The 27,043-nt window shown below is 46.3% G+C and overlaps 1 protein-coding gene across 5 annotated transcripts in view; it reads left to right on the top strand.

The window, feature by feature from the left end:
• The first annotated feature begins 230 nt into the window (after positions 1–230).
• The window catches only part of ARHGEF7 (Rho guanine nucleotide exchange factor 7), a 127,922-nt gene continuing 101,109 nt past the window's right edge, over positions 231–27,043 (top strand). The window contains exons 1-2 of one of the 5 annotated variants that reach the window (XM_054836098.1): positions 231–499; positions 14,902–14,988. In XM_054836098.1, coding sequence (XP_054692073.1) covers positions 335–499; positions 14,902–14,988 — 252 coding nt within the window. In that variant the 5' untranslated portion in view covers positions 231–334. Of the gene's footprint in view, positions 500–14,651; positions 14,811–14,901; positions 14,989–15,257; positions 15,353–27,043 lie in introns of those variants that run through there. The other 4 variants (XM_054836106.1, XM_054836111.1, XM_054836121.1 and 1 more) reach the window with 4 other exon arrangements.

Here is a 27,043-nt window from a genome sequence, read left to right as displayed (position 1 = left end):
TCCCCGCGGAGCGGTGCGGGGCGAAGGGGTGCGGAGCGGTGCGCGGGTCTCCGCGGGCGCGCTGCCCCCGCGCGGTGGGGCCGCCTGCCGCCGCTGCCAGTGATGTCATGGGGCGGCGGCGGCGGCGGCGGCGGTGGCGGGGGGGGGGGGGGGGCGGGGAGGAGGCGGCACTGCAGCTGCATGTGTCTGTAGCGGCGGCGGCGGCGGGGCCGGGGCGTCGTCATCTGCATTCACATGGGGGCGGCGCCGGCCTCCGCCTGAAGCCCCCGCCCGGGGAGACACAAAACCCACGCGAGGCGCGGGGTGCCGCGACCCCCGCCCCGCTGCCGCCGCCATGAATTCGGCGGAGCAGACCGTTACGTGGCTGATCGCCCTGGGCGTGCTGGAGTCGCCCAAAAAGACCATCTCCGACCCCGAGGGCTTCCTCCAGTCCTCCCTGAAGGACGGGGTGGTGCTTTGCCGCCTGCTCGACCGCCTGCTCCCGGGCACCATAGACAAAGTAAGTGCCCGGTTCCCCCCCTCTCCTCTCCCCGCCCCGGCCGCCCCCCGCCGCCCTTTGTGCAGCCGGGCCCGCCGCCCCCGGACCCGGCCTCGCCCGCCGCCGGGCCCCCCGCGCCGCCTCCGCCCGCGCGGGAGGGAGGGGGGTCCCCCCGGTCCCGGGGTGGGGGGCGTGAAGGGCGCGGTGGGGCGGGGGGAGGTTCAGCCCCGGTCGGGCGTGCGCCCGGGGGGGCCGGGGCGAGAGCGGGGAGCGGCAGCGGGCAGCCCTGGCTGAAGAGGGCTTTCCCGTTCAGGGCCACGATTTTGCAAGTGTTTTACATAAAAAAATTGCTCCGCTCTCCAAATCGAAGTCCTGGATGTGCAGGGAAGAAGCATTTTTTGGGGGGGGGGGGGGCGCGTTATGGACCTTTTGTGGCGTGCTACGAGCCGGCCGCAAACTTGTCTACGCAACTGCTGGAACAGTCGGTGCCTCACCTCACTTGGGAGGTGCTTCAGCTCATCCCTTCCAGCCTCTGAAGGACATCTTCATCTTTGATGCTTAGTTTTCTTGAAGGCTGTTTTAGCGTTATTTGGGTCTTTTACTGCTCGGTAGTCTGTGGAAAAAAAAAATCTCATTCTTTTCGGGTTGAAAAAACACGTTACAGCTCTATTCTGCGTTGCGTTTGAAGAAAATGCACTCTGTCAGGTAACTTTTATGTGTTATGCGTGCGTACGTAATTCCTGTCATAGCTCAACTAGAGGCAAGGGGGTTTATTTTTGATACCGTGCCTCAAGACTTGGGTCGGTGTCGTTAACACACCTGGCGCTCAGCAACGTAGCACACGTAGTGACCCGCGTATTGGCAAAACTTTCCTTACGAGCCAGTACGAGGTGGTGAAGAGAAGATTGATGAAGGTCATCTGCCATGCTGATGGGAAAACTCCTTGCTTGAAAATAACACCATATTTTGGACCTTTTGCAGCTGGCAGACCACTCCATGCATTGGAGCCTGCTGACAATGGGCTTTTGTTACCTTTTGTGGCTCTTTTTCAAGCAGTCCGCTGACCCACAAAGTTGAAAACCAGTGCTTTGAGCTCGGTAGGGCACTGGACTGGGATATCTCCTTTCAGTTCTTTAGTTTGCCACCAACTGGGATTGTTACTGGTCTATGTTGTACTCTAGCACGGAGGTCCTGGCCCCGGCCTGGAGTCCCACTCTATTGGATGTAGTAGGTCATTCCTGCCCTCCTAAAATCACAATCAAATTAGGAGGCAGCATGGGGATACAGAAACCCCGCAGGAGCCCACGGTGCCATCACCGGGCGATGGAAGCGATGAGAGCGGGGCTGGCGTGTCGGCAGCAGTGCAAGTGTGGGTAACTCGGGGTCCACCACAGTGGCCGGTGGAGCTAGCTGGGACAGCCGAAGCCACAGCCGCTGCCGCCAGCTTTCCCCACCGCCATGTTCCCAGAAGTGGCTGTTTGTGTGATGGAGCCGAAGAGGACGTGTGCTCGCCCCCGAGATGCTGTGGCTTTATGGCCGTGGTACACGAGGTGCAAGCTGCTGTCCAGTATGCTGGGCCGTAAGCTGCAGCTCCGGAGCTGGTAAACGTCCTGCTCCACGTGTCCGGGGTGAGGTGTGTGACGTGGGGCTGAGGGCAGGGACCCCTTCAGCATGGGGACACCCCCCCCCCCAGCTGCCCACCCACTTGGGCAGGCTCTGCCTGTGCCTCCTTGCCCCCAGGCTCTCTTGCCTGGTGGCACCAAGCCTGAGGAGGGTCTTGGCAGCCCGTTCCACCGCACCGCTCCAGGCACCCTCTCTGAGCACCTTTCCAAAATCTTGGGCTTTGGGTCCTGAGCTTCAGGGCAGAAAAGGTCCTTCCCCTTGTGCAGATGTCAAGTCTAGTAAAATGGGGTCCTCAACTCAATTTGGGAAACGGCCTCTACTGAACAATGAAATAAATAAAAAAGCATGACAGAAATAAGTGTTAGAACAGCGTTTCCCAACTTAACGTGCTTTTCTGTGTATGGTATAACTAGGAGCGGCTCGGTTACTGTGAACGAGAGGCTCCCTTTTCTTTTCACGTCAGAAGAGCGCATACCTCTGATGTTTGGGCAGGGGGTCCCTTCACGGCACCCACACCCAGAGGAGTGTTTGCGGAGGGGCACAGCTCCCCACCGCCTACTCCGCTCCCAGCCTGGCCTGCAAGGAGCTGTCGGGGGGCTTATCAGGGACCCCATGGTGGGGAGGCACGGGGTTCGCAGTGGGTGGGACGGCAGCCGGGGCGGGAGGGAAGCGGGTGCTTCGCAGCCTCCCACCTCCCCGAGCTCGCCCTGCGTTGAGCACGGTGCTGGGGCAGGCGGCTGCAGGAGGTCCCTGCCAACCTAGCGTGTCTCCTCTGGCTTTGGCTTAGTTAAAGTCTGGGAAGAAATAACCCTTTTTAAAATTTTTTCTTTTTTTTTTTTTTTTAGGGGCTCTTTTGTGAGGGGAACTGTACTTATTTTTGTGGGCCTTTCACATGGCACTTTCTAATTCATAGGTGTGTCTGATATTCATGAACTCATTTTCCCATCCAACTTTTTGATTATTCTTTTTCTGTGAACTCAGGCTATATACCACATACTTCTTTCATGCTCTCAGCTACTGGTATAAGTCTGAGCTGTTTCCATAATACCTTGTTTTTCTGTTTCATTTTTTTTACTAATAAAAACATCCAAAATTTACATCCTTCCCTGTATTCTGTTATTTTTATCAATTTCTTTTTTGCTACTACTGTTCATTTACCTTGCATGCTTTTATACTGAGTGCATTTGAAATATGAGCCCTTTTATTCCTTATATGTCCTGAAAGCCTCCAGTTCAAACTAGACAATTTTGAGGTCTAAAAGATACAAGGCTTGTCCCACAGATGTGGACTGTTTCAGTTCTTAAAATCATTTGAGATCATAACTTCCTATAAATATCTGACATCAGCAGACACTTTGAAGACTTGCAGAGCTCATTTTTCTGTAAATACAAAGTAATAACTAAGCCCAAAGAGAACATAAAAAAATATAAAATTATAAATAAGAAGGAATGTTTATCAGTTGTTTTTTAAGATATTTTCTAGAAAAGGCTATAAATGCATTTCTTTCTTTCAAAAACTGTTTAGAAACAGGATTCAATATGTGCAGGAATGTAATAATACATCTTTTTGGCATTTTGTGCTTTTTAAAGCCTCTGGGTATCCTGAGAGTAATTAGTAGAAGATTTCTAATAAATAAAGGTCGTGTGACCATAAAAGGAATCAAGCACTTGAAGGTCAAAGAACAGATTTTTCTTAAGTCGATAAAACAAATTAGTGGGTTTCAAGGCTGGTTAGTATGTTCTTCCTTTAGATTGCTGTGATTCGTATACCATCCTTGCACAGAATAACATACGGAGCTTCTTGTCAGGAAGTTTTAGCAAAATTTGTTTACATTACAGTCATCTTCTATCTTGAACAGCAGCAAGGGACAGATATTAAATTCACCAGATTCTAAGAACTCTGAATGAAGATACTTTGGAAAGTAATGTTTTTTCAGACTGTTTCTCTGATTGTTGGGCTCCCATTTAATGTCATTGTGGTTCCTTTGCATTTGGAGAGAGAACATGACAGGGTAAAAGAAAATAGTTGGGTTAGGCAGCGTGATGGTAGGGCTCAATAACCTTATCCTGAACATGGTACAGGAACAAAACGGAGAGCAGTTATTAAAAAAACCCACCAAACACCACAAAAACCCCAAACCCAACAAAAAACACAATAGCTTCCCCCGACCCTGACCAAACCCAGCCATGTCTTAGTTTTTTAAAGTGCAGAGATCTGTACTGAAACACACTGGTCAGTTGATCTGCCCTAAAGGATAGGGGATTGCTGAATTCTCGGTGTTTGAATGAAAAGACGTGGTTTCATGTTACAGGGTTTCAAACCTGCATTGTAAATTTGAGTTACTTTGATGGCAGAGGAGAGGATCCCGGTGGAAGCATTGCAGTGCAGTTGTCTGCCGCGGAGATGCTTTTCCTCGCCGAGATCATTTTCCAAACAGATTCCTCCATCGCAGACCAGTTTGACCCACTTTTGACGTTGTAAACAGAGATCAGAACTGGAGCAGGAATTTTCCTTGTCATATGAGGCTTCGCGCTCCATTAAGTTTTGTTTGTACTTTCATTTTTGGTCAGCTGTTCAACAGAAAGCATCGTTTTGAGGGCAGCTTTGTTCCGTTCAGGGAAAATAGGGAAGACGCATCGGGGGATGCGATGCAGCGGCCATTTGGCACTTCGCGGTCCCCCCCTCCCCTGTTAGGGGCTCCTGGAGGGGATGAGAGCAGCTGGTTCAGCGCTTTGAAGCCAGGGGAGGGGGAAGTGTGATGGGTCTCGCATGCCTTGGCCCCCCTCTCTGTCGAACAGACTGTCCCCAGCCGTTGCACTGAGCGTAGGATTAAACAAGCCAGAAGATGCTCTGCTGCGTGTGGGAGGCCGATCCAAAACACAGCCGCTTCCTCTCGCTGCTCCCACATCTCCTGAGGCGCGAGAGGAGCGGTGCGAGGCTGGCCCTGGGAAAATAAATCCTTGCTGAAAATAAGTTCTTGCTGTCTGGGACTCGGTGCACGGCTGGAAGAAAACTTCATTCTCCGTGTGGAGGATTGGGCACCGGTGTCGACATTAATTTGGTTATTATTTGGGATAGTATCTGGACTGATGGGAGCAAAGATTAGGATCTTTTTATAAATACCTGGTGTATTAGTATAATTCTCTTTTTAATGATGGAGGTCTTTGGCTAACCGAGGTGTTCCGAATTGTAGTTTAGGAAGAAATTAGCACTCTGTGACTCACAAGGCAAATGAGTTGCTGTGTGTGAGCGCAAGCGCTGAAGAAGAGCCAAAGTCCCCAAAAGGAGGGTTCAGGCTGCCACATGTGGCAGCCGTCTCCCCAGCCTGGTCCTCGCCACGGGTCTTGTGCCCCTACGGCTCTGCCAAAGGGAGATTTATCTGCACTTGTCTCTGATTTCACACGGATGTATGAGGACCAGCTACTAGTGTCATGTTGTGACAAGGTGTGCCCCGAATGTGGTGTTTCAAGCGTTTGCAAAGGGAGAAGAAAGGGAGGGTGTTGGGGAGCCAGAGGTAGTAACAAGCAGTGATTTTTATAGCCCGATAACCTCTGCAGAGGGTGCATTGCTGGCTGTGAGCTGACTGTGGAGCCCAGGCAGAGCTCAGGAACGGTGGGGAGCATCCCACCAGTGGTGCAGAGGTTACTCCTAAGGTAGCAGTTGCCAGGCGCTGGTTGCCCCCTAACAGTCTGAATTTGGGAAATTCTTCTGGCAGGATGGCTCTGCCCCTGCAGCCCTGCTGAGGTTATCAAGGTCTGCTGGGCTGAACCAAAGGACTGTCCTGCCTTTGCTGCCTGAAGTCCATCAGGAGGGTAGTGCAGACACTGGTATTAGAACAGCAGCAGCAGCAGGTCATCATAAGACTAGACCTGGGAGGCAGGAAGCGAAGATCTGCATTTTAATGTGCATATGTTCTCTCCCCCCGGCAATAGTCTTTACGTAGAGCTTCCCAAGGAGATTATTGTGCTTCTGGCAAGAATAATCCGTGCTGGGCAGCTGTGCCTGCTGTGGCTGCGTGCTTGGGGAGCGCCGGCATGTGTGCAGATGCTTTTGCTCCAGGGCGGAAGCACTGCAAGGTCGAGCCTAGCGCCAGGCGAAAGTCATCCCAAGTGAAGTTGTTAGGGTGCCTTTTTCCTCAATACGTGCTGTTCTCCTAAGTGTCACTGTTCAGTCCTGTTACAGAGTTGGCCACGTTGTCATTTGCCACTTTACTCCTGTTGCCTTGTGAGTGCAGGGGTGCATGGATGCATGGAAGGAGAATGCCCGTGCTTTTCCCATCTATGCACTGGCTCTGTAATTCTGGTGGCTGGGATGTTATCCAGAGAAACACCATCTGCCTGTGTGTGCTGAGGAAGCAGAGGGCTTGTATCTGCGTTTGCTGTCTTTTTCCTTGAAAAGCAGACCCTGTTAATGCGTAAGGGTCTACACTGAATTAAATAAGGACATGCCAGACCCTGAGAAGAGGGGGAAATGAAGGAAACTGCTGGTGATTAAATTGTTTTTGTGAGAAAATACAAAAAGTTAACGTAGTTTTGCTGGTCTTGCTCTTGGTTTGTTCTTGGTATGTTCTTTCTATGTCTGTGCATAATGTGGACAACAGAAACGCAATTCCTTAGCTCTCAGGTGCCCTACTGCTACCTGGACCATCCTCCGAACGTTGTGCCTGTGTGGGGAAAAGGAAGAGCTGTGGGGATGCCAGCAGCACGCTCCCCCTGGTTACTGCTGCGTGCTGGTGGCTGAGGGCACCGCATCGTTCAGCTGAAAATGTTTAAGATTGTAATTCAAGCCTTAGAAATACTGGAAGTCTGGCTTGAAAATTGAAGTTTACAAATTGTATGTAAGTGTATTTATATATATATACACACACATATATGTACTTAAAATCTGGCTTTGAACCACTGAGGGGAATTCAATATACCTCCTTCTTAAATAACAATTTTAATTAGTTGTTACCCAGTGGCTGTGATTTGAAGAGCTGGAACCTTAAAACATTTCAACCATGACAGGGCTTGCAAAAATACTGTGAGCTGGCAGCGTGGAAGCGGCGTCAGTCTTGCACCTTGGCTGGCTGCGCTTCACTCCCTGATCCTCAGCCAGCGTGACACTCCTGCGCTCTCCCTGACTTCACTGCATGGAGCAAAGCCACCTTCTCTCCACATCTCTCAGTATGACCTGGTTGCTGCCATCACCCACCACTAGCACTGCAGAGGGGTGGCCGGCCTCGTCTGCACGAAGTTCCTGTCACACCGCTCCTCACCATGGACGGACCTTTGGCACCCGGTCTCCTCTTGGACCATGAAACGCTGCTTGGGTCTGAGAGCATTTCGTTCAGGTCTGCATTTACCTGCTCTGCAGTGAGTGCTGTCAGACGATGTTGGCAGCTCACCTGGGAGGGGGTCTCCACCATAGGGCTTTGATAGTCCTACGGAATATTTTCATGCACAGAGAGGGTGAAAAAGCAGAAAAATCATACACACACCCCCCCCAAGCCTCCAGTGCAGCTGTGCTGACAGAGAAGTGCTTTTGTTGGCTTCGTTAATGTCGTTGGGGGAAGCGGTACCGTTAGACTGGCAGAGGAATTCCCTCTCTGGCATATGTTACATCCACACCGAGGAGCGATGCCAACATATCTAGCAGCAGAGCTCTCCCAGTGTAAACAAACCCTGAGTGATTGGACTCCTGAAGCCCAAGCTCGTGCTGCATCAAAACAGTGATGCTGCGCGGGAAGCGCTGCAGGGTTTACGTGAGAAGGGGTGCAAAATTCCTACCTGCCAGCCTCCCTTTGCAGGGGAACGCCAGCAAATGGAGCTCCCAAAATACCGCTTTAGGTAGGTTCTCACCAAGCGCTGCCCAAATGCTGCTACACCTGGAGCAGCACTTCACCAAGCTTTTTCCACTCGCTGACTTCAGAGGAGCATACGTCTTCCTGTGGGAACCTTAGTGCTGGCACCCCTGGAGCTCCGCAGCGTGAGGCTGATAATACTGCACGGGGTTGGTGACCGTTGCATGCTAGCTGATTTCCTCCTTTGCTTTAAAATAGCAAGAAAATAAGCAAAACCACAAGAATTAGGAATATTAGTTCTCAGCATTTAGGAAACGCTGGAAAGAAGATTACTCCTCCAGCTGTAACTAGATCCTCTTATGTGTATATGTAAAATTCTTCATGCACGCTCCCGTGCACGTGTTGCAGTAGGACTCCGGCCAAGTTCAGTTCACAAGGTGGGCCTGCAAGTGGTTCATAATTGCAGTTGCAAAGGCAGCTGTCAGTCTTGTATTTGCTAAGTTTTATGTGCTTGGCATTCTCAGTTTCTTAATGCTGTCTTAATGTAGTTTTTTGTGTGAAATACAAAAATATAATGGAAACTTGAGAAAACAAAAGTACCGTCTGGAATGTCCCGACGTACTAGCTCACGTACTAGGTACCGTCTGGAATGTCCCGACGACCGCTAGGTCACGTACCCACTTCATGGGAGTCAGTTTATAGACTTTGATGGGAATTTGATCAAGGTCCAAGGGAAGTAACAAAAGTACAGCACTTCCACTGCAAAGAACGTACTGTTTTCCTGAACATTGTTTAATACAGGTGTGCATCTGAAAGGATGAGCTGAAACAGCTGTATCAGTTTTACAGTATCGTTTTCACAGGGCAGATTAAAGAAAAAACGTGGCTCTAGTTGATGTGTAAGACTCAAAGAACCAATTTATCAAGGCTGCCACAGACCCGGCTGGCATTTTAACCAAACTGTAAATTTCCCTTGCAAACTTAGCTAAACTTAGTTTTTGAGGGCTATTTCCAATAAGGGGCTGAAGCAGCTAAAGCAGAACATCACTGTGTTTGAATGTCGGTCACTATTAATGAAGGCTGGTCAAGCAGACGAGCATTTCCGAACATGTGCAGCAGAAGAACTCCAAGAGCTGAAGGAGTCTTCAGTCAACCATAGTGCTCCTGATTCCAGGTGCCATAGCAGGGTGGAAGTTGAAGGAGCGTGGAGCTGTGGCTGATGAGTCAGTATGTCCCATTGGACAGTAAAGGAAGGGTGGTGGGATAAGGTTTTGTGGTAGAAGAGTAGGGCTAAATGTGGGATTGGAGTTTGGGATTGGAGTTGCTGGTTTGGAAGGTGGCGTCATGTGGTCTGAGGTGGGACAGATGGAAGGATGGGGTACAGGGACTGGTGAGGTGATATAGCGTGTGCAGCAGAAGAGTGTCAGGTGTGGGGTCAGCCATGCTGAAGGCTGTGGAGCGAAGCGGTGGGATCGAAGAGCTGCTGCTGTGGCTGTCACTAATAGTGGTGTCCAAGGGCAAGAGGTTTGGAACCTCCATGCTAAATTATTTCATAAAAAGTGGGCACGTATCACTTCTCAGGATACGCTGTTGAGTTCTTCCAAAGGACACTCAAAGAACACTTGTAAGTGCAGGAGATGGTTGGAGTTTGGGACGCTAAGCAGAAGGCTCCCTGTGTTAAAATCCCAGATGGGGTCAAGAACATAGGTACACTCTTGCTTTTGCCTTCTGCTGTGTCTTAGCTCTTGGTTAACTTCAAGGCCAGGTATCCTTCTCAGCATATAAGAAGTTTAGTGCATATTTTAAGGCACCTGCTTTCCTCTGTGCTGTATGCAGACCTTGTGTGAATTCTTGGGTGAACCCTGGAGATTTAAAATTTGAGTACCTTAGTGCATGGCTCGTAAAAGCTTCAGTCTTTTACTAGATCTAGCTCATACTATGTGTGCTGACTGCCTGCTGCTGTAAAAGCATGGGTTTTCTCATGCCAAAATACAGATGTCTAGCACACAGTAACTGCTGCATGGCTTATTATTGAAGAGTTTGTGGGCAGCAGGTTTTATAGGTCGGGAAAAATAAGTACTAAAGAGCTACAGTGCTGCAAAAACAGTATCGTGTTAAGATCTGGTGCTCCACCAAGACACCTAATTTTGAAACAAAAGTGTGCATTGCTGAGAATCCTGGTCCGTGTTTTTAGTTTAAACGTAGCATTCTCCTAATGTTATCTGATGCCACCAGCAAGACGTGTGATCCATGAAGTGGTTGGGCTCAACTGCAGGGTGCTCCTCGCTTACAGATGTGGAAGATGTGACTTTTAAAGTGCATCTGTGACTCCTGCTGTCCTGGGAGGAGCGTGGGGCTCCATCTGCAGTCCTCTGAGCCCAGTTCTGCTCACTCATTATGGACAGAGCTCCGCACCTGCCATCCATCCCTAGCAATGGATTCTTCCCCGTAAAGCAGATGATGCCCTCCCATGTAGCTACAGGGAATGCTGTTGTGACGCCACTCTTTCTTTTCCTTCCCTGCTGGGTGCAGTTTGTGAGGGCGAGTGCTCTGGGACGGAAGACGGAGCAGGAAACTCGAATGCCCCAAGGGATGGGCCCTGCTGGGCACGGGTGCAGGAGCAGACAGGAGGTAACACAGCTGGGAGCGGTGGGAAGGAAGGAACCTGCGGGAGTCGCTGGACAGTGAATCACCTGCAGCTTCACAGCCCAGCTTAGTGTGAGAATGGCTTGGCTTCCTTCTCATTATTTTTTTTTAATCTCATTTTTATCCCTGAACACAAACCCCGGTGACAATCCCCAGCCTGCAGTGCTTGTACAGGAGGTGTTTGCCTCCATCGGATGATCAGTCGCCCTTGATGTTGTTGTGCCTTAGCCACTCAAAGGGGCTGGGCACAAAACACGGCTGCTGTGGGACTGAATAGGATCAATAGGACCCTTTCATTAACTTTCCTGCATTGTTCATTTATAGTATTTTTACTGATTAGATTGCGGTAATGCTCAGTGTGTACAAGGTGTTCTGAAACCTGGAGAGAAAACTGTTGCTTGCTGCAAGGCGGATACCGTGTAAAAGGCTCCAGGCAGGATGAACAGGGTGCGGGAAAATGATCCAGCACGTTGTGACAGAGGATAGCACCCTCATCCACACTGTCCCTACAGCACCTCCCTTAGGGATTGCATTGTTCTGTGATGCTCTTGACAGTGCAGGTTTGATTCTTCACGAGATTTTCCCCTAGTATCCCTACTTGAGGGACGAGTCTTTGGCAGCCGTACTGATCAGGACATTTTTAAGTGTCTGCTGGACATGCCCACTAGTTTGCAGCTACCTGTTCTCCATTAGTTACTGCTTTGTAGTAACTCAGATAGTCTTCTTACATAGTAAATCATGTTGTACATATTATATGTCGTGCTAGATAAATGATTGATTTTTTTTAACTTTTCTATAGTAAACCTGCTGTCATTCAATCTCTTCGTATTGCCCTCCTGGTACATTCCTGTTTATATTTAAAGACTTCATATACCTCTCCTCCTTTGACCCAGTTTGTCAACTTGTTCAGCAGATAAATGCAAGCAAACAGCTAGTTTCCCATACATATAGCTGAAGATGTCTCCTCCCTTTTATTAATTTCTCATGTTTACTCATTGCAATCAAAAGATTGTGGGTTTTTTTTTCTTTTAAACTCATTATTTTACAGATTCCTTGCTTATTTTCTTCATACACTTTCCCTGTCCAAATGCACTAATGGTAACCTTTTTCATTTTTTCTAAGACCACCCCTGTCGTACCTTTTCTTGATACTGCCTGTCTCAGCATTGCCCTTTTTTATGCATTCGTTGTTGTTGTTGATTGAAATCATAGATTTAAACTGATCAAAAGGGATGTAACATTTAGCCAGGTACCATCTATTTGTATCCTACATTGTTCTCCATCTTTTCTGGATGGTAGAAAATGTGCTCCGCTCCTTGATAGCTGCGCTGCATCAGATAAGTGTCCTCATTGAACTATCCATGATTTCCAGAACTACTCCCTGAGAGATTAAATCTTAATCAGAACCTGTACCTGAACCATGAAGAAGGTTTAAACTGTTGCTGCTCTGTGTATTACCTTCCACTTGTCTCTTTGGATTCCGTCGTGGAGCCCTGGTCCCTAATTAAGAATCTGTTAGGTCCCTCTGGAATCCTTGTCTTTTCTAATTATTATGAACCTTTTTTATTTGTATTACTACAGCACATAGAGGTTCCAGTTGGACACTGAGGCCTCTTTGCACTAGAAGTTGTACAGACATGGAAGAAGACAGCCCCTATTAATGAACTAACGGTGTTGGTCTGTGAAAGCAAGAGGATGAAGCAAATATTGGAGAGGAAAAGATGTAACCTCTTTATTTCATTGACTTTATGTACATGCAATCTTCTTTTTATTAAGCCAAGTAATTTTGGAGTATGACCCTACTTTTATTTTGGTTATCCTTTCTCTCTGAATGTATTTGCCGTCCTTCAGGCAGACTAGAATTTACCTGCCTGTGATCTGCTTGCATTTATGTTCTGTTACATTTTGAATAGTCTGTAAGGCTACAAATGTGATCTATGAGAGAGAGGTCACCCTCCTGAGCTTCCTATAACTGTATGTAAAGGATGTCATATACCATAAGCGTGACTTTAACATGGGCTTGGCTGACATAATTGCACTTTGAGATTCTGTCAGGGGGGCTGAGTTTGTTACTCAGGTCCCTCGTGTTTCTCAGCCATCTGTAGGGGAAGGTTGCCAGAATCACATTAAGATTTCCCAGGTAAAGAACTTAACAGGTTTTCTTCTTTTTATGGGATCATTAACACTTTAAATTTCCAGCAGGATACGAATGCTAAGATATTTTTAAAATCTTTATGTATGCTTCCATCTCCTGCTGGATAAAAATGCCACTGTGGCCACAGAGCTGAGAAAACATAGCCTGCTTCTCGCATTGCCCCTGAAGTCTGTGCCCTAGTTTTGTGGGAGAACAAATGGCATTTCTAAAGATTTACCATAACTTATTTTACTCTTTTGAGGCAAGATTTTTTTTTAACTGGAAACACACATTAGAGTGCTGGTAGGGCTGAGGTCTCGCAGACATGTATTTGGCATGTATTTTAAACTTCCAGACCTGAAAGAGGACAATTTGCAGGGTTTTGGTTTTCTTTTTTTGTTCTTTAATCTTTAACTGGAAGTTTTTACCCTCTTCTAATCAGATGTCCCTCCTTACCCTTTTTTGGGGGGCCTGTTTCAGGTATTGTGCAGTCTCTTATGAGCTAGTAGTATCTATATCTGGATTTCTTACAGTGACTGAGTTCTGCACTTAACATGTGGGGGCTTTGGGAATAAGGAGTGTTAATGTGAATTATGTTATGAGACATTTGCTTCTTTTAAGAGAAATCTAGATTTGCTGTGATTTCTTGAAAGAGGTTATTCTTGTTTGGAGAGCAGAAGTAATTTTAAGATTTCTCAGAATGAAAAGAGGCCTTGGTGAAGTAGAAGCAACCAAGGAAATTGTGGGTGCAAAAAAGAGTTGAGGAATTCTGAAGTATAAAGGGAGATTGAAAACAGTTATTACATGAATAATTTAAGAAAACAAAATTATAAACTGCAACTATGAAATTATTGTATAAGTATTAGGAATATGGAGAAGGGGGCATACTAGAAGCATCAACTTCCATGGAAATATTAATGATGCTCTTCATGTTTCCAGGAGGGTTCTCTCACCATTTGTATGCTTTCTGAATTTACTGAGATCATCTTTTGGGCTCTTGTACTCACACAGGACTTCTTTGGCATTCCCTTTATGTGTTTGTTTTTTCTTTTTGTGTGGAGCAAAAGGGTTATTCTTAACCCACAGTGGTTTATCATAGTACCAAACAATTTGAGGAGTTTGGTTGGGGAATATGCTTGCTTGAGGACAGGAAAATTCTTCAACTCATATAACTACCAAATTCCTTGTATTACAAAATAGTGGCTTTCTTTTAAAACTGAATTTTGTGCTTAGAAAGTGATAGTGACCTGTGTTTTAAATTTCTTTGTACCAGGTTCAGCCTGTCATGCTGTTGTATTTGTTCATTTTTGTGGTACCCCAGGGTCAGAAATACCTTTGATACCGTACGAACATATGGGAAGGCATTACCTTGGTTTCAGCTTGATGCAACGTTTGGAGTGAACCTGATGTTCACCCTGCCAAAAGCTCTCCTTTTTTAAATTCAGTCAGGCTTTTCCTCTTCATGAAGGTGCTTTTCTTCTGGGGTAGGAAGTGACTGCAGCTGTTTAACTCACTACAAATAAACAAAGGTCGTTAACATCGGCCCCTGGAATTGGTAGATTATTAACTCTGGGTACTGATATTTTTCCGCTGAGGTCTATGGGGCATTTCTGATATATTTCCTTGTTAGAAACCCAATACTTAAGGGTGAACCGAAGTCAGAACAACGGGGGCGCTGGCAGCCCCACAAACGACACGGGCCATCCCGAGGAGGGGCTGTGTCCTGGCTGCCCCACCTGCAGCCCCTCAGCCCGGGGCACCGCACCGCCTCACCCTGCAGCCCGAAGCCTTAATGGCACAGGGACTCTGTACTATTATTTAAAAAAAAAAATTAAAGACTCCTCAGCGGCGAGGCCTGGGAGCGCTCCCATCGGGGCTCCCCGCCTTCTCGCCGGCCGGGCCTGCGGTTGCAGCCGGGGCGGGGGCGGGGGCGGGAGAGGGCCGGGAGGGCCGGGCCGCGCCTCCCTTCCCCTCCCCGCGGCGGGGCAGAGCCACCCGGGGCCGCGCCTGGCCGGGGCACCCCAACCCGCGCTCCTGCCCGCCACCCCCTGCCCTCGCACGCCATTTCCTGTGCTCCGTGTTTACTTCCCGGTTCAACCCCTTCACTGGGAGCGATCGGCGCCGCCGCCGTTTGCAGAGGGAGCGGGAGGTGAGGGGAGCGGCGGGGCGGGGCGGGGGCTGCTGTGCTGCACTGTGCCGCGCCGCTCCCCGCGCTGAGCCGTCCGCCTCTTCTCTTGCAGGTGTACCCGGAGCCGCGGACGGAGGGCGAGTGCCTGAGCAACATCCGCGAATTCCTGCGGGGCTGCGGTGCCTCCCTCCGCCTGGAGGTGAGTCGAGGGGGCGGCGGCAGGCAGCGCCCAGCGGGGCCGGGAGGGTTGCCCGAGCTGGGGGTGTCCGGCTCGACCCCTGAGGATGGGGGAGGGAGTTTCTCTGCGTCCCTTTACCCGCCCGGCGCCACGGCAGGCAGCGGTGCCCTCCCTTTGTGCCCGGGGACGCGGGGGCGGCCGGTGGCGGGCGGCTGACAAGATGGTGGCGGGCGCCCCTCCCCTGGCTGCGGGTCCGGGGGGGGGGGGGGGTGACGGGGAAACCTCCGCGGTCTCTCCGCTGACCGATGGGTCTCAGTGGCGGCTGCGCCCTGGCCGGGCCTCCCGTCCATCGCCGTGGGATGGCTTGGCTTGGCTTGCCGGCGGCGTGAGTGCAGAATGTGCCGTACCGCGTGGAGGGGGCATGTAAGGGCCTCGGTTCGCCTTTACCGAGCGCTGAGGGAGGCTGCGGCCCGGCCCTCTGTCAGTGTCAAGCAGGCAGATGCTGCCGGGGCTCGGTGTGCCGGAGGTGAGGGAGGGGTTTGTCCGGCTCCGGTGCGGGTAAAACCTTTGCTTTTGTGTTCAAATGGATCGTCGGTAATAAAGGTATAAATTGCATCCGATTTATTTGTGAAACTGTTTCTGAAGCGCTGGAGTTGGCTTATGGAAATTAAGTTGGTAACAGTCAAATGAAATGCTAATTAAGAAAAATGGTAGGTGCCGTTTCTTCCGTTTAAATTAACGTTACATAAAAGCCCAGCAAACTGCCATCTTTTCCAAACGTGTTTGCAGGGTTGCAAATTAGGTAGTCATATATTACCAGTATATTTAGCTATAGCAAGTACATGCTGCTGTCAAGTTTACTTGATGTGCGTGCGTGGGAAGGAACCGATGCGATTTAAAAACAGGTTGCAACTTCTCTGCACTGGAAAGTGAGAAGTATTGTAATCTCAGTTCTTAGAGGCGTTTTTTGGGTGGAAAAAATGGTTTCTAGTGCTTCCGAACTTAAATTAGTGAAGTGGTGCCTTAATTAGTGCTCGGGTTCTTACAGTACCTCTGGTCCTGCCTGTAATTTTGCCAGGCAGTAGCAGAATATCATTAGAAAGAGTCTGATTGCTTTCCTGAGGCCTCTAAACAGTGAAGTAGCATTAGTGAAATTAATGATACTTACAGGACTTGCATTTAATCTTAGGTTCTGTCATGGGGAAAGATGGAAATTAAGACAGCTTTTAGCGCTGTTCCTTGTGAAATAAGACCTTGCATTCTTACCTGCCTTTCTTCTCCCGCCCTCCTCCAAATAAATAGAGAATTTTCTATGATTTGTTGGGAGACAAAAAACAAATTAAGTTCTAAAATACTCAGAAACCAGGTTCTGGGGTGAACTTTGCATTCTGTCAAGCATTCTTTTTTTGCATTTAAGTAGCCAGCTCTCCATTTGTCTTTTCTAGGACTGCATTAAGTTTTTTGTGTTTTGAACATTTGTGTGAGAGCTGATCTAAAATTCAAGTAGTAGACATGCATGACCTAGAGAGGATTGGTGAGGAAGGCACTTCAAATCTCAATTCAGAAATAAATTGAGTATTGCAAATGTTAAAGCAAAAGGGGAAAAAATACCATTAATATCCCTCCCTCCTCTTTACTCATTTCCTGCATCAGGTCTCTCACTGAAGTTTTTGCAATTGTGACAGGCTGGGAATAGTCACAGCATTGCAATTTGGTCTCCCTTTTGTGGTTGCGGAAAGCTTTTGTCAGCTCTTTTCCTCGGAGTGACAAGAAAGTGAAGAAAAATGATGAAAAGAAAAGATAATTTTGGTCTTACTCTCAGAGCCTGAATATTTTTGGGCATAGTCAAATTGTTAACCTGGCCTCAGGGGCTTCTCAGCAAGATTGCCGGAAACTCCTTTCTTATGTGGAGGTAACTGGCTGCAGGAGCTTCCAGCTCAGCATGTTGGAACAGGAATTACTCCCAAACTACCAGAAGAGTTGAGAGGCTGGCAGGAAGGGGCACAAATGTTTGGGCTTACAGAGCCTCTTGTGTGTGTATTTATGGCTTGTACGTTGGCCGTTCCCTGTTGTTTTCTCATTATTTTTTCCAACCCCCTAGCTGTGGCCAAAGATAAGAGGAATGGCAACCCAGATTCAACCAGCAAGTAGCTGGCAGGGGCCTCTCGGCCATCCGCTAATCCTGGGCTCTTTCTCCCGTCTTCTTTAAAAAAGTGTGAGTCAGACCTTGTGGATCTCTGCCTTCCTCACTGTGGGAACTGGGGAGATGCCATAGCTCATCTGTGCAGCGTCTACATAATGCTTCCTCAGTTGCGATCAGGTTTAGAGATTGTACCGAGCAAAGTGTGTGTAGAGTGTCTTTGGAAGCGGTGAAGGGGATATTTTCAGAGAGGGCAGATTAGCTAATCAAGAGTTAATGGTGAGTATAAATATTTGACAAAGTGGTGGATGTGTATGTGATACCTTAAATAGCAGAAGCATTTGGATAATACAGGTATCAGAGGAAGCTCTAGAGTGGTGTGGGGAGATGTGACCTTGTTCTGTGCACCAATGTAATGCTTTTCCTAATAAGTACTTCCCAGTGTGGAGTTTTGCATGGCTCTGCAAGGGGTGCACCTGAGCCTGACACTGAATCTGTGTTATGTGTAGTTGGATCGGGTGGTTCCTCAATGTGTAGTTTTGTGAGTGTGGTTAGAAACACAGTACTGATTTAGTTAGCCTAGGTTCAGCATTGCACAAGCACTTTTTGCTCCTCGATCCGAACTCATCTTAGAAATAGGAGAATTGTATTTTAACAAAACTGTGTCAGAGCTCCTTGCCTTGTTGGAGCTCTGTATGGTTCCAGCTTTGGAGACTTTGTTATGGCATGTTTGAGGACTTGATAAACTGCTATGGTTAATGGAAAATTGCACAGCAGTAGATGGCTTCTCTGAGATGCTTTCCTCTGTGCTGTCCTTTTATTAGAGGACATGATTGGTGTTGTCTTCCTATCCTAAAAATAAGGGGTGGAGGTGAGAAACTTTGTTGGTTTGGAAGTATTCTGGTGTTTGAAAGTTGTTGTTCTTCTTCCTCTTACTTTCCAGTAAGTCTGGTCTGTTAGAAAGATAATAGGATATTCAGAAAGGATATTTAAATTTCTAATGAGAAGGATTGCTATTCCTCAGAGGAAACCAGTGGCTTCCTTCCCACACTCCCTAGTATTTTTTGATGTTTAAGTGTTCCAGAGCAAAAAGAGTACTTAATCTGGAGCTTGCAACAATCCTTTGTGAGATGAAATCTGGGTTGGTAAAGCAGAGCAAATTTGAAGAAATAACCAGAAGAATGTTCTGCGAGTATTGGTTTAATTATTTTTTTTTAATACAGGTTTTTTGTGTGCAGATACAGAGAGCTGAGAACGATTAATGAAAAAATGTTCCTAAGACTTCAACCAGGAACTGAATTTGTAACTCCATATTGTTTTTCTATTCTGGAAACTGTTAGTGTTTGCTTAGAATAATTGTAATGTTGAGTAGTTTATTCTACTTTGAAGCTTCATTGCCTATGATGAATGTCTGTGTGGATAGAAGGGACTGTAGAATAGCTGCCTACATTGTCAGTTTGCAACTTACTGTGCACTTTGTCCTTGGGCAGAGGATATTCGCTGTATACTACTGCTCTTGCCATCTTTGGTTTAAAGGCTGTTTTCCTTCACAGTTTTATCTTTGGGTGGGAAAACATTTAACTATACTTCCTTCTGAGAAGAATGACCTGCTTTTCAAAACAGGGTCCTAGGCAGTTGTTGTACATGATGGACTCTGTTCTTGAAGAATATGAGTGGATATGTATAGTTGATGTGGAAATCATTGTACGTATATAGTATCTTCCACGGAAGTCTGGCAGAAGAGAAGAAAATGAAAAGGTGATGGTCACGGACCACTTGTTCCTATCTGAGCCCTTGTAAGTTTTGCTGTCATGATTGTCTAGTACCTGTGTCGTGTTACTCCAATTTTGTTCTTTCAAAGGAGTTTCAGTTTCCTGAATATAATGCAGTCTTCCCTCATTCTTTGACCAGAGCTGCTTGACAGCTTGCAGGGCCAAAAAGAGGCCCTGGTGAAATTGCTGTATAGTTCAACAGCAGAGAAGTTTGTTTGGGGAGCAATTAAATGTAGAATAATAAGCAAAAATAGGTTAATAGAAAATTGTGTGTCTGTTGTTTAAAGGGCAGAACAGTTAATATATCCTGTGAACAATACCAAGCTCTATGTGATCAAATTCCTTGAGTAGTGTCTTGCAGCATTTTTCTGCTGGCTTTCATCAAATAAAAGATTAATGCCTGCTTGTCTGCAAGTATCTAATGTTAACAGGTTTCTTGAGCTCAAAAATGTTTTGTATTTCTGACTTATGCTGATCAGAATGATAGCAACTGGCAAATGGGAAAAGATAGACAAGCCACAGATCTGAGAAGTTTTTCGGTTCCTGGCAAGAGACCTGCTTGCCTCTGTGATTCAGGATGGTCATTTTATTACAGAGGCAGCAATGCCAAAACAAGGATTTTATTTCTACAGTAAACTAACCAAAGAAGAAATAAAGCAAACCTGGCAGTCTCATACAGTCTAAGAAGATCCCTTGTTTGTTTATTATTAAATCTCTTTCATAAGAAGGTTTTGCCCTTAAGGTTCAGAACACCGCATGCAAATTTGGGATATTAAATCTGAAGAGCTGTCAATTATATCAAGACATACAAATGTCTGTAATACAGCTCTAGCCTTGGGGAAAAGTTTGCAATGGGTGCCACTGCCATTCTGTTAGACCAGCTAATCTTTTGGGAGCAAGCTTGCATGTCTGTCTGCTTCCCTCACACCCACCCCAACCATAGCAGTTCATCTATTAGGTGACGCTCCTTTTCCCTGAGCCTTGCATGCTTCTTTAGGTCATTCTGGCTACAGTCCTACCACTATTGTGGCCTTTGAAAGGTACTTTGCAAGTTGGCTCTCAAAGACCTATTTGTATAAGGAAGGTGTAGAGTTAAGCTACTAGCATAGATGGATGGACTTAGCTCACATCTGTTAGTGAATTGGGAATGGCTAGGATTCTAGTACTGAAGAGCTTTAGGCCAATCTGATGATGATATAGAAATTCAATCACCCACCTACTCCTTTCAGCCCTTGTTCAGACTATTGTCTCTCTTTATCAAGAACAGTATTTTCTTTAGATTTGATCTTGGTTTTACTCCAACGGAATGTCTTTCTAACCCAGAAGGTGCACTGCTGAATGCTGTGGCCGAACATCTTCGTGATTCTTTGTTATAAATGTTTTCCATTATTTTGATGTTTTAAAATTACCATTCTTTGCTGACAGATGACGCATTGGAAAGTTTTATTTGGAGTCTGAGATCTTGCTGGTAGATTTTTCAAAAGGGAAAAATTGTACAAAGAAGTTAGGTCTTTCATTAAAGATATATCTATTGTATTCCCCCCCCCCCCCCGTTTTCTAATTATTTGCATAACTGCTCTGAACAGATCTATACTAGATAATATTTACAGCAAAGAGCAGTGTGTCACTGCAACTCACCTTGTACGTATTGACCTCCAAGACATGACTGCTGCCCCCCCTCCCCCAATTTCTGTCCTTGCTTTCGTGTTAATATGACAATTCTTAAAATCAGGGTTTCATGCAGTTTGTCTTCAGGTCTTTTCTTTTTGGTCTGTTTTGCTCATCACATATAATAGATAAGTACAGCCTGACTTGCATGATTGGAAGGCCATGCTAGCACATCTGGGAACCTTTCTAAGACAGGAAGATGCTGTTACTTGACTATTTACGTTACTTTTATAGAATGGTTTATTTTTATGATGTGAAGGGTTCTTATGATACACAAGTGCTCTAGGACTGTGACCAGGTTTCATGTGTTTACCAATTCTTTGTATTTCCATTGAGGAGAAGGCTTTGAATACTATTTTAAGAGTGTCTTACAAATAGAGTGGTGGAAAAGTAGTCTTTTTTTAAGGTCAAACCAATTCTTCATCTCGTATACCATTCATGCATGGTGTCATGGTAGCTGAGGAGGTGACACAGAGAGGCAGGAACATACGGTGTTGGACACGGAGGAACGGTAGTATCAGAAGCTGTTATAGTTCTTTCCAGTAAAACACAGTCTAAAACACAAATGTGTGTGGTAGCAATTCAGATCCTCACACTGTTCCCTGCTCACTGAAACCTTCCTTCTCTTTCCATGAGAATTTATTTCTTGTGGTTCTGCCAAGCTTCTTGCATCAGCAGTAGCATGGTATTGTGTTATTGCTTCTTGACTACAGTCATTCCCGTGGCTTTCATTAAATAGGAAGAATGCTTCTCCTTACTGGAGTAAGTGTTCAAAAGCACCTGATACTGAAAAATTTTAAGAAGATTTAAAAAAAAAGCTAGAAAATAACAAAAAGTAGATTAAAAGTGTGTGCCTTTGTAAGTAGTACTGTAGCAAACATGGTTGGGGAAAGTGCTAGTATTTTTTGGCTACTTAATGGTTGTATTCAATATTTCCCAAGTAAAAAATAATAAAGACATTTTGAATTGGACCATAAATATTTTCATTCCTGCCAATTCTTTTGTATTGCACGCTGGCATGATACTTTGAATGAAAAAAGTGAGTGTGCATGTACAGAGTCTGTCTGGCAGTGAATCTGCCACAGGTGCAGATCTGTTATTCTTCGCTGCGTGGACCGTGCATGAGGGTGAGTCTGGCGTGTCAAAATGGATCCAAATCATGTTTCCGAGGTCAGTATGTACAAGACAAGTTGCAGTGACACACCACACTTTGCTGTAAATGTTATCTGGTATAGATGTGTTCAGAGTAATTTTGCGAACGAGTTGCTGTGTGGTTTGGGAGAGGCCTCTGTGTAACTGCTTCATTTGTGGCATTCATTTGGATTGTAAGAATAAAATGAACCTTCATCTAGCAATTAAAATGTATTGCACTATTAATCTAGAATGCGCAGAAGATTTCAGCATTGTACTCATGCTCAAATATAGAAAACTGTTTTCACAAAAGGGTTTCAGTGCTTCTTTGATAGAAGAGGGGTTAATCATGTGAGGGAAAGCATGGAAACTAGGAAAATGGGGAGAAAAGGGTGGGTAGAGAAGGCTGGAGGGGAGGAGGGTTTGGGTCAGAGCTTTGGAGTCCCTGAGGGAGAGAAAAGGGAAAGAATGCAGAGGCTGCTTGCTGACTTATACTGTTCCCTTGATTTGTCAGAGTTCTTGCTCTCTAATTTCTTTAGCCCTCTCCTGCCCTCCAGCTCTTTGGTGTGAAGCACAGTGAGGAAGGGCTCATCTGCTGGCTTTCTGAAGGGTGAGAGCTGTGGGAGGAGGGACTTTTGATCAGCCCTGAGCAAGAAGCAAGCTGTGCAGGGGTAGTGGGGATGTGAGGTGTGAAGACAGCTCTTGGGAGGAGAGCAGGTGAGCCACTTCATCCTTCCTCACAAAGGAGCGGCAGCAGGTACAGTAGGTTGGGTGGTGAGAGAGGGGAATGGAGATGGCATCAGGGCAGCATTGCACCTGCTGTGAGGTGAGTGCTGAGCAGTGAAATGCATTTCAGAAGGCAGGTCTGTGTATGTGTCACGGCCTGCCTGCCTTTTTCCCTCACGGGGATGGCTATGGTCTTGTTAGTTGCTGTTGTGGTTTTTAAGAATGACTTCTGAAGTTGAACTTGGACTCCCTAGTCCCCCTCTTCCCCCCCCCTTCTCTTGAATAGTTTTGAAGACTTGTAAGAAATTTTTTAGCTGGCAAACATACTGAAAATAGAAATGGAGATAAAGGTTGCACTCTACAGCTACACTTGTGTATACTGAACACAGTTACCTTGTTATTAGGTGTCAGCTGAATTTCCCAACCCTGTGTGTGACAGAGGAAGAGCAAAAGAACTACCTCTATACAGACTGTGTCGTAGGTGGAGGTATTGTCTGTGAAGAAAACTTGAGTACCTGCAGATCTAATGACATAGCATTGCATGTTTTTAACATAACGCTTTTGGACTGATGAGGTCCTCACACAGCTGATGTGCATCCTGCAGTGTAAGAGACATCAGTGCTCTGTCTCTGCAGGAACTTGGAAAACTTTCTCCTCTTGTGACAACTGACAATGTTACATCTCTTTAGCAAGGGAGGAATTCTAGCAGAATGGTTGCTTTGAAGATTACCCAAGATGAGGACTTCACGGAAGAGAGTCCAGCTCCGCAAAACAGGCTACTGTTTTTGTTTACTGTGATCTCAGCAGAACCTTCTTTTGATTTTACTTGGGACTTAAGAGTCAACATAAATCACTTCAGTTATGTGAAAATGATGCAACATCAAATCTAGGTCTTCTATGACTTGCTCTGAATGAATGCTTCCAGCTTTGCAGCTGTTCCTGACTTCTGCTTGCATGTAAGTGTCTTGGCAGGTGTGGGAAAGGTGATATCCACTCTGCTGTGGAGAGAAGGTTTCACAGGCTTGATTTTGCAACATAGTGTTGATGAGAGGAGAAAAGGGCCTTGCTCACTTCCTCTAACTGAAAGGAAAAGGCATATTAGAATATGGTGATTTTTCCTTAAGGGGAGTTAATCTTATCTTACTGTATTCAGCTGAATATCCAGATAGCTCTAGCTCTCACATGTTTCAGCTTGAACCCTCTATTTTGCTGTAGCTAACTGTGTTTAGATGTCTTATCAGATGCTGGGCCGGTCCTGTCAGTATTGCTGAAAGCTGGAGTCTGCCTGCGTGGGAGGCATCATGTTTTTTTGACACTGCTAGGTTTTTCTAGGTCTTAGGTTTTTCAGGAAATACTGAAAAATTCTAGGTAACAGAGAAAATTGTAGGGCTGAAAACTTCAGACTCTTGTTACTGAAAATAAACTGCCTTCAGCCGTGGTGCCTCAGTCCATTGCCTACCTGTCTAATGAAGCCAGTAGGATCTAGCTGTTAGGTAACTTGAGGGCAGGTGAAGAGGGAACGTCACTGTGTGGAAAGATGATGTGATGTTTCAGTAGGTGGCAGTCCTTCTCTGAATCGGTCCAGGGCCAGCGGTGAGCCTGGTGTCAGAGGGAGGCAGGGAGAGAGGAAAAAAAGAGGGAGCAAAGTGTTTGTCAGTGCCATCTTGTGGGCCAAGCGCAAGCACGTGAGCCTGAGCACCGGTGGCTCGGCAAGAAGAGGGGTGCGTATCCCTTCTGGGCTGTCCTGGGGTTGCTGCCTGTCTGGGCAGCACTGCAGCTGCACTCTTTGCCTTTGGGGCCAGTGGACAGGGGTTCTCAGAGTACCCTGTGCTTGCTGAAGGGTTGGGGCTAGAGCCTTGTATTTAGCAGATGAAATCCTGATTGATCCTTCTCCCACCTAAACTTCAGCTGAAGTCAAAAGACTTCTTCCTGTTTTTTGACTGTTGTGTATTTTGTGCAGCATAGAGCATTGCTCTATTTCATCATCCAGTTGGCTGCACTACTTTGAATGTAGTAGAATATTTAGAAACTATGAAGTAGCAGTTGCCTTTGAGTCCGATTTAGAAACAAAACATTAAAAACTGAGCCAAGCCCCTGCTCCAATACAAATCCTCAATGCTACTTGCTTCACCAGCCCTATGAAAGGTAGAGTGTAGTAGTGCAACTGCCTTAGGTGGTGAAATAATAAAGGAAACAATAGAGGAGGGGATAAAAACCTGACAACAAATATGTGCCATTACTAGCCAGTGAACTTCCTGTTTGTGAAGGCCACCTTTGTGGATCCTCTCCTGGTAGTGCAGAGTGATTTTTTTATATATATATATTTTTAATTTTTATTTCCCTGCCCCCCACTGTTTTATTTTCTACCCACTACCCCTGACTCGTTTTCCTTGAGGAGGAAGGCATTACAGTGGTTATCAGAGAGAAGACTAGCAGTGGTTAGTGAGAACGTGGTGATGACATGCTTAATAGTTTTTTCCAGATATATACTTGTTAAATATCTTGTGAAATTCCTGCCTGATCAAGTCTTCTTCCTGTGATGTCCACTCTTGCTTCACAAGAACCCCTAGGCTGTTTTGCATGATGATTTTAGGGGATTATTAGCTGGAAGTGCCAGCAAAAGCAATAGCTCTTGTCCTCTTAGGCTGGCACTGCTGAAGAACAAACCATTGCCCTAGCTTTAATTAAATTATCCCTCCCTTTTTTCCTGTCTCCCCAAAAAGGGGCCTTAACTGGTTTGATTCCTTCATGCAGATCACTCAGCAGATGAATGGAAGGGGGGTGTATGGGGAGCATTTTTCTTTAATGGCATTTGCAGTATTGGAACAAATTAAATAGTCCTCAATTTTTAGGGTGACTTAAGCGTGCTGAGATTTGTCTAAATAGGACTCTGGTCTCTGTGCTGAAAGTACTAACACTTTTTTCTTTTTTTTGTCTTCTCCATCAAGTTTTCCTCTGAAAAATTTTAAGTACAGCGACTCTGGGTGTCCCAGGGCAGAGTTTGAGTGCTGATTAAAATGCTTTAATACTTTCCCTTTGCCCACCTGCCTGGCAGCGACTAAGCATGGCAGAGCAGAGCTTCCAGGGGTGCTGAGCGGCTTCGTGTGTAGCTGTGTGCTAGGCAGCTTCCTCTGAAGCAGGAAAATGAAATTCAATTGAAATAGCACAAAAATATTTGATAGTGGGATTATTGGTGGTTCAGTGTAAGGGTAACTGGTGGTGAATTGACTTGTGACAAAGGGAGCCAATTTAACTGGTTGCTGCTGCCAAAAGGAGGTCTGCTCCCGGCCTTTGTTTTCCCCTGATCTCCCTGCCGTGGCCATTTCATCTTGTGCTGATTCTCACATGTGCCAGCTGCCTTCATGAGCCACCTGGCTGAGTAAATCTGTAAAAAATCCAACCCTCCTTTCCCTTACCCCCCAAAAAAACCACCCATCAAAACAACCCAACCCAACAACAACAGAAAATTGTGCTTCCCCCAAGCCCACTGCCAATGGGATGGTGAGCCAGGTTGCCTCAGCGCAGGGTCTGAGTGCCAGGCTTGGTGAAGGGGGGCATTAGGGACACCTGTTAAGAGTTGGTCCATGTATTTCAGCAGACATCTGGATGGAGTTAGAAATCCTGCTCTAATTTTCAAACAAATCAAATTATTTTTGAGAATCACATTGATGGGCAATTGCTCAAGCATCTCCGTGTAAAGGGGGGAGGCTGATTTGGTTGGTCAGGGAGCAGTGTTGCAGGGGCAGCACCCTGGTTTAGATTAGTGTGAGCTGCAACGGAAACACCTTTAGCCGGGCATCCACCAATTCTGTGTTGACTTTCCTTACAACTCTGGCAGCAAGCATGTACTGCCTGAGTATTATTTTTACTTCATCTAGATGAGTTTATGCTGTGTTTCATGTTTTTTTCTAATGAAATATGAGCAGAAATACCCCTTGCTTTATTTTTAGATGAAGTGCCAGACTCCCAGTCAACTGTTCACTGCTTCCCTGCCAGTCTCTGGTGGGTTACATTTTTTTTCTTCTAGTGTAACTGTCCCCCTGAACTGGATCAGAGTGGATCAGTTGAGTGACTATGGCACAAAGGACACAGCACAGAAGGGAGGGGACCAGGACCTCCTCTTTTGGCAGCAGCAGCCCAACCTAAAATAAATAGACCTTTACTTACTGTTCAGCTGGATCAGTCTATTCTTCAAATGTTGTGAGTTCATTCAGTCAGTACAAAGCAAAGAGACTGGGAGAGGGGGTGGAATTTATCACACCCCCACACTTAATGAATAAAAATGAGGTTTAAGACAGTTCCTAATTCTAAAATCTGTTAGCAGCAGGTGCCTGGAAGCAGTTTGTTTTAAATCAGCAGGCACAAATACCTCTTCCTATTTGTTAAACTAATTGGTTTTCAATGCAAAACATGTTGAAACATTTTTTTCTTGCATGTTCTGTATGTTTATTAGCTACATAGAGTGCCTTCAAAATGTACACTTTAACTGATTACCGTGTTTTGTCTAAAAGCAGCCTCAGTGCAGAAATCACGACATAGTTCTTCATTTCCTGTCACTTGATCAAATTCTTTGTTCTCAAGTATGTTAAAGCATTTAAATGTGTGGAGATAGGGTAATCTCCCACTTCTTCTTCCTCAG

This window comes from Grus americana, chromosome 1 (assembly GCF_028858705.1).
Source record: "Grus americana isolate bGruAme1 chromosome 1, bGruAme1.mat, whole genome shotgun sequence".
Taxonomy (NCBI): domain Eukaryota; kingdom Metazoa; phylum Chordata; class Aves; order Gruiformes; family Gruidae; genus Grus; species Grus americana.
Note: the sequence above shows the minus strand (reverse complement) of the source record. Positions and strands in the feature narration are given on the sequence as shown.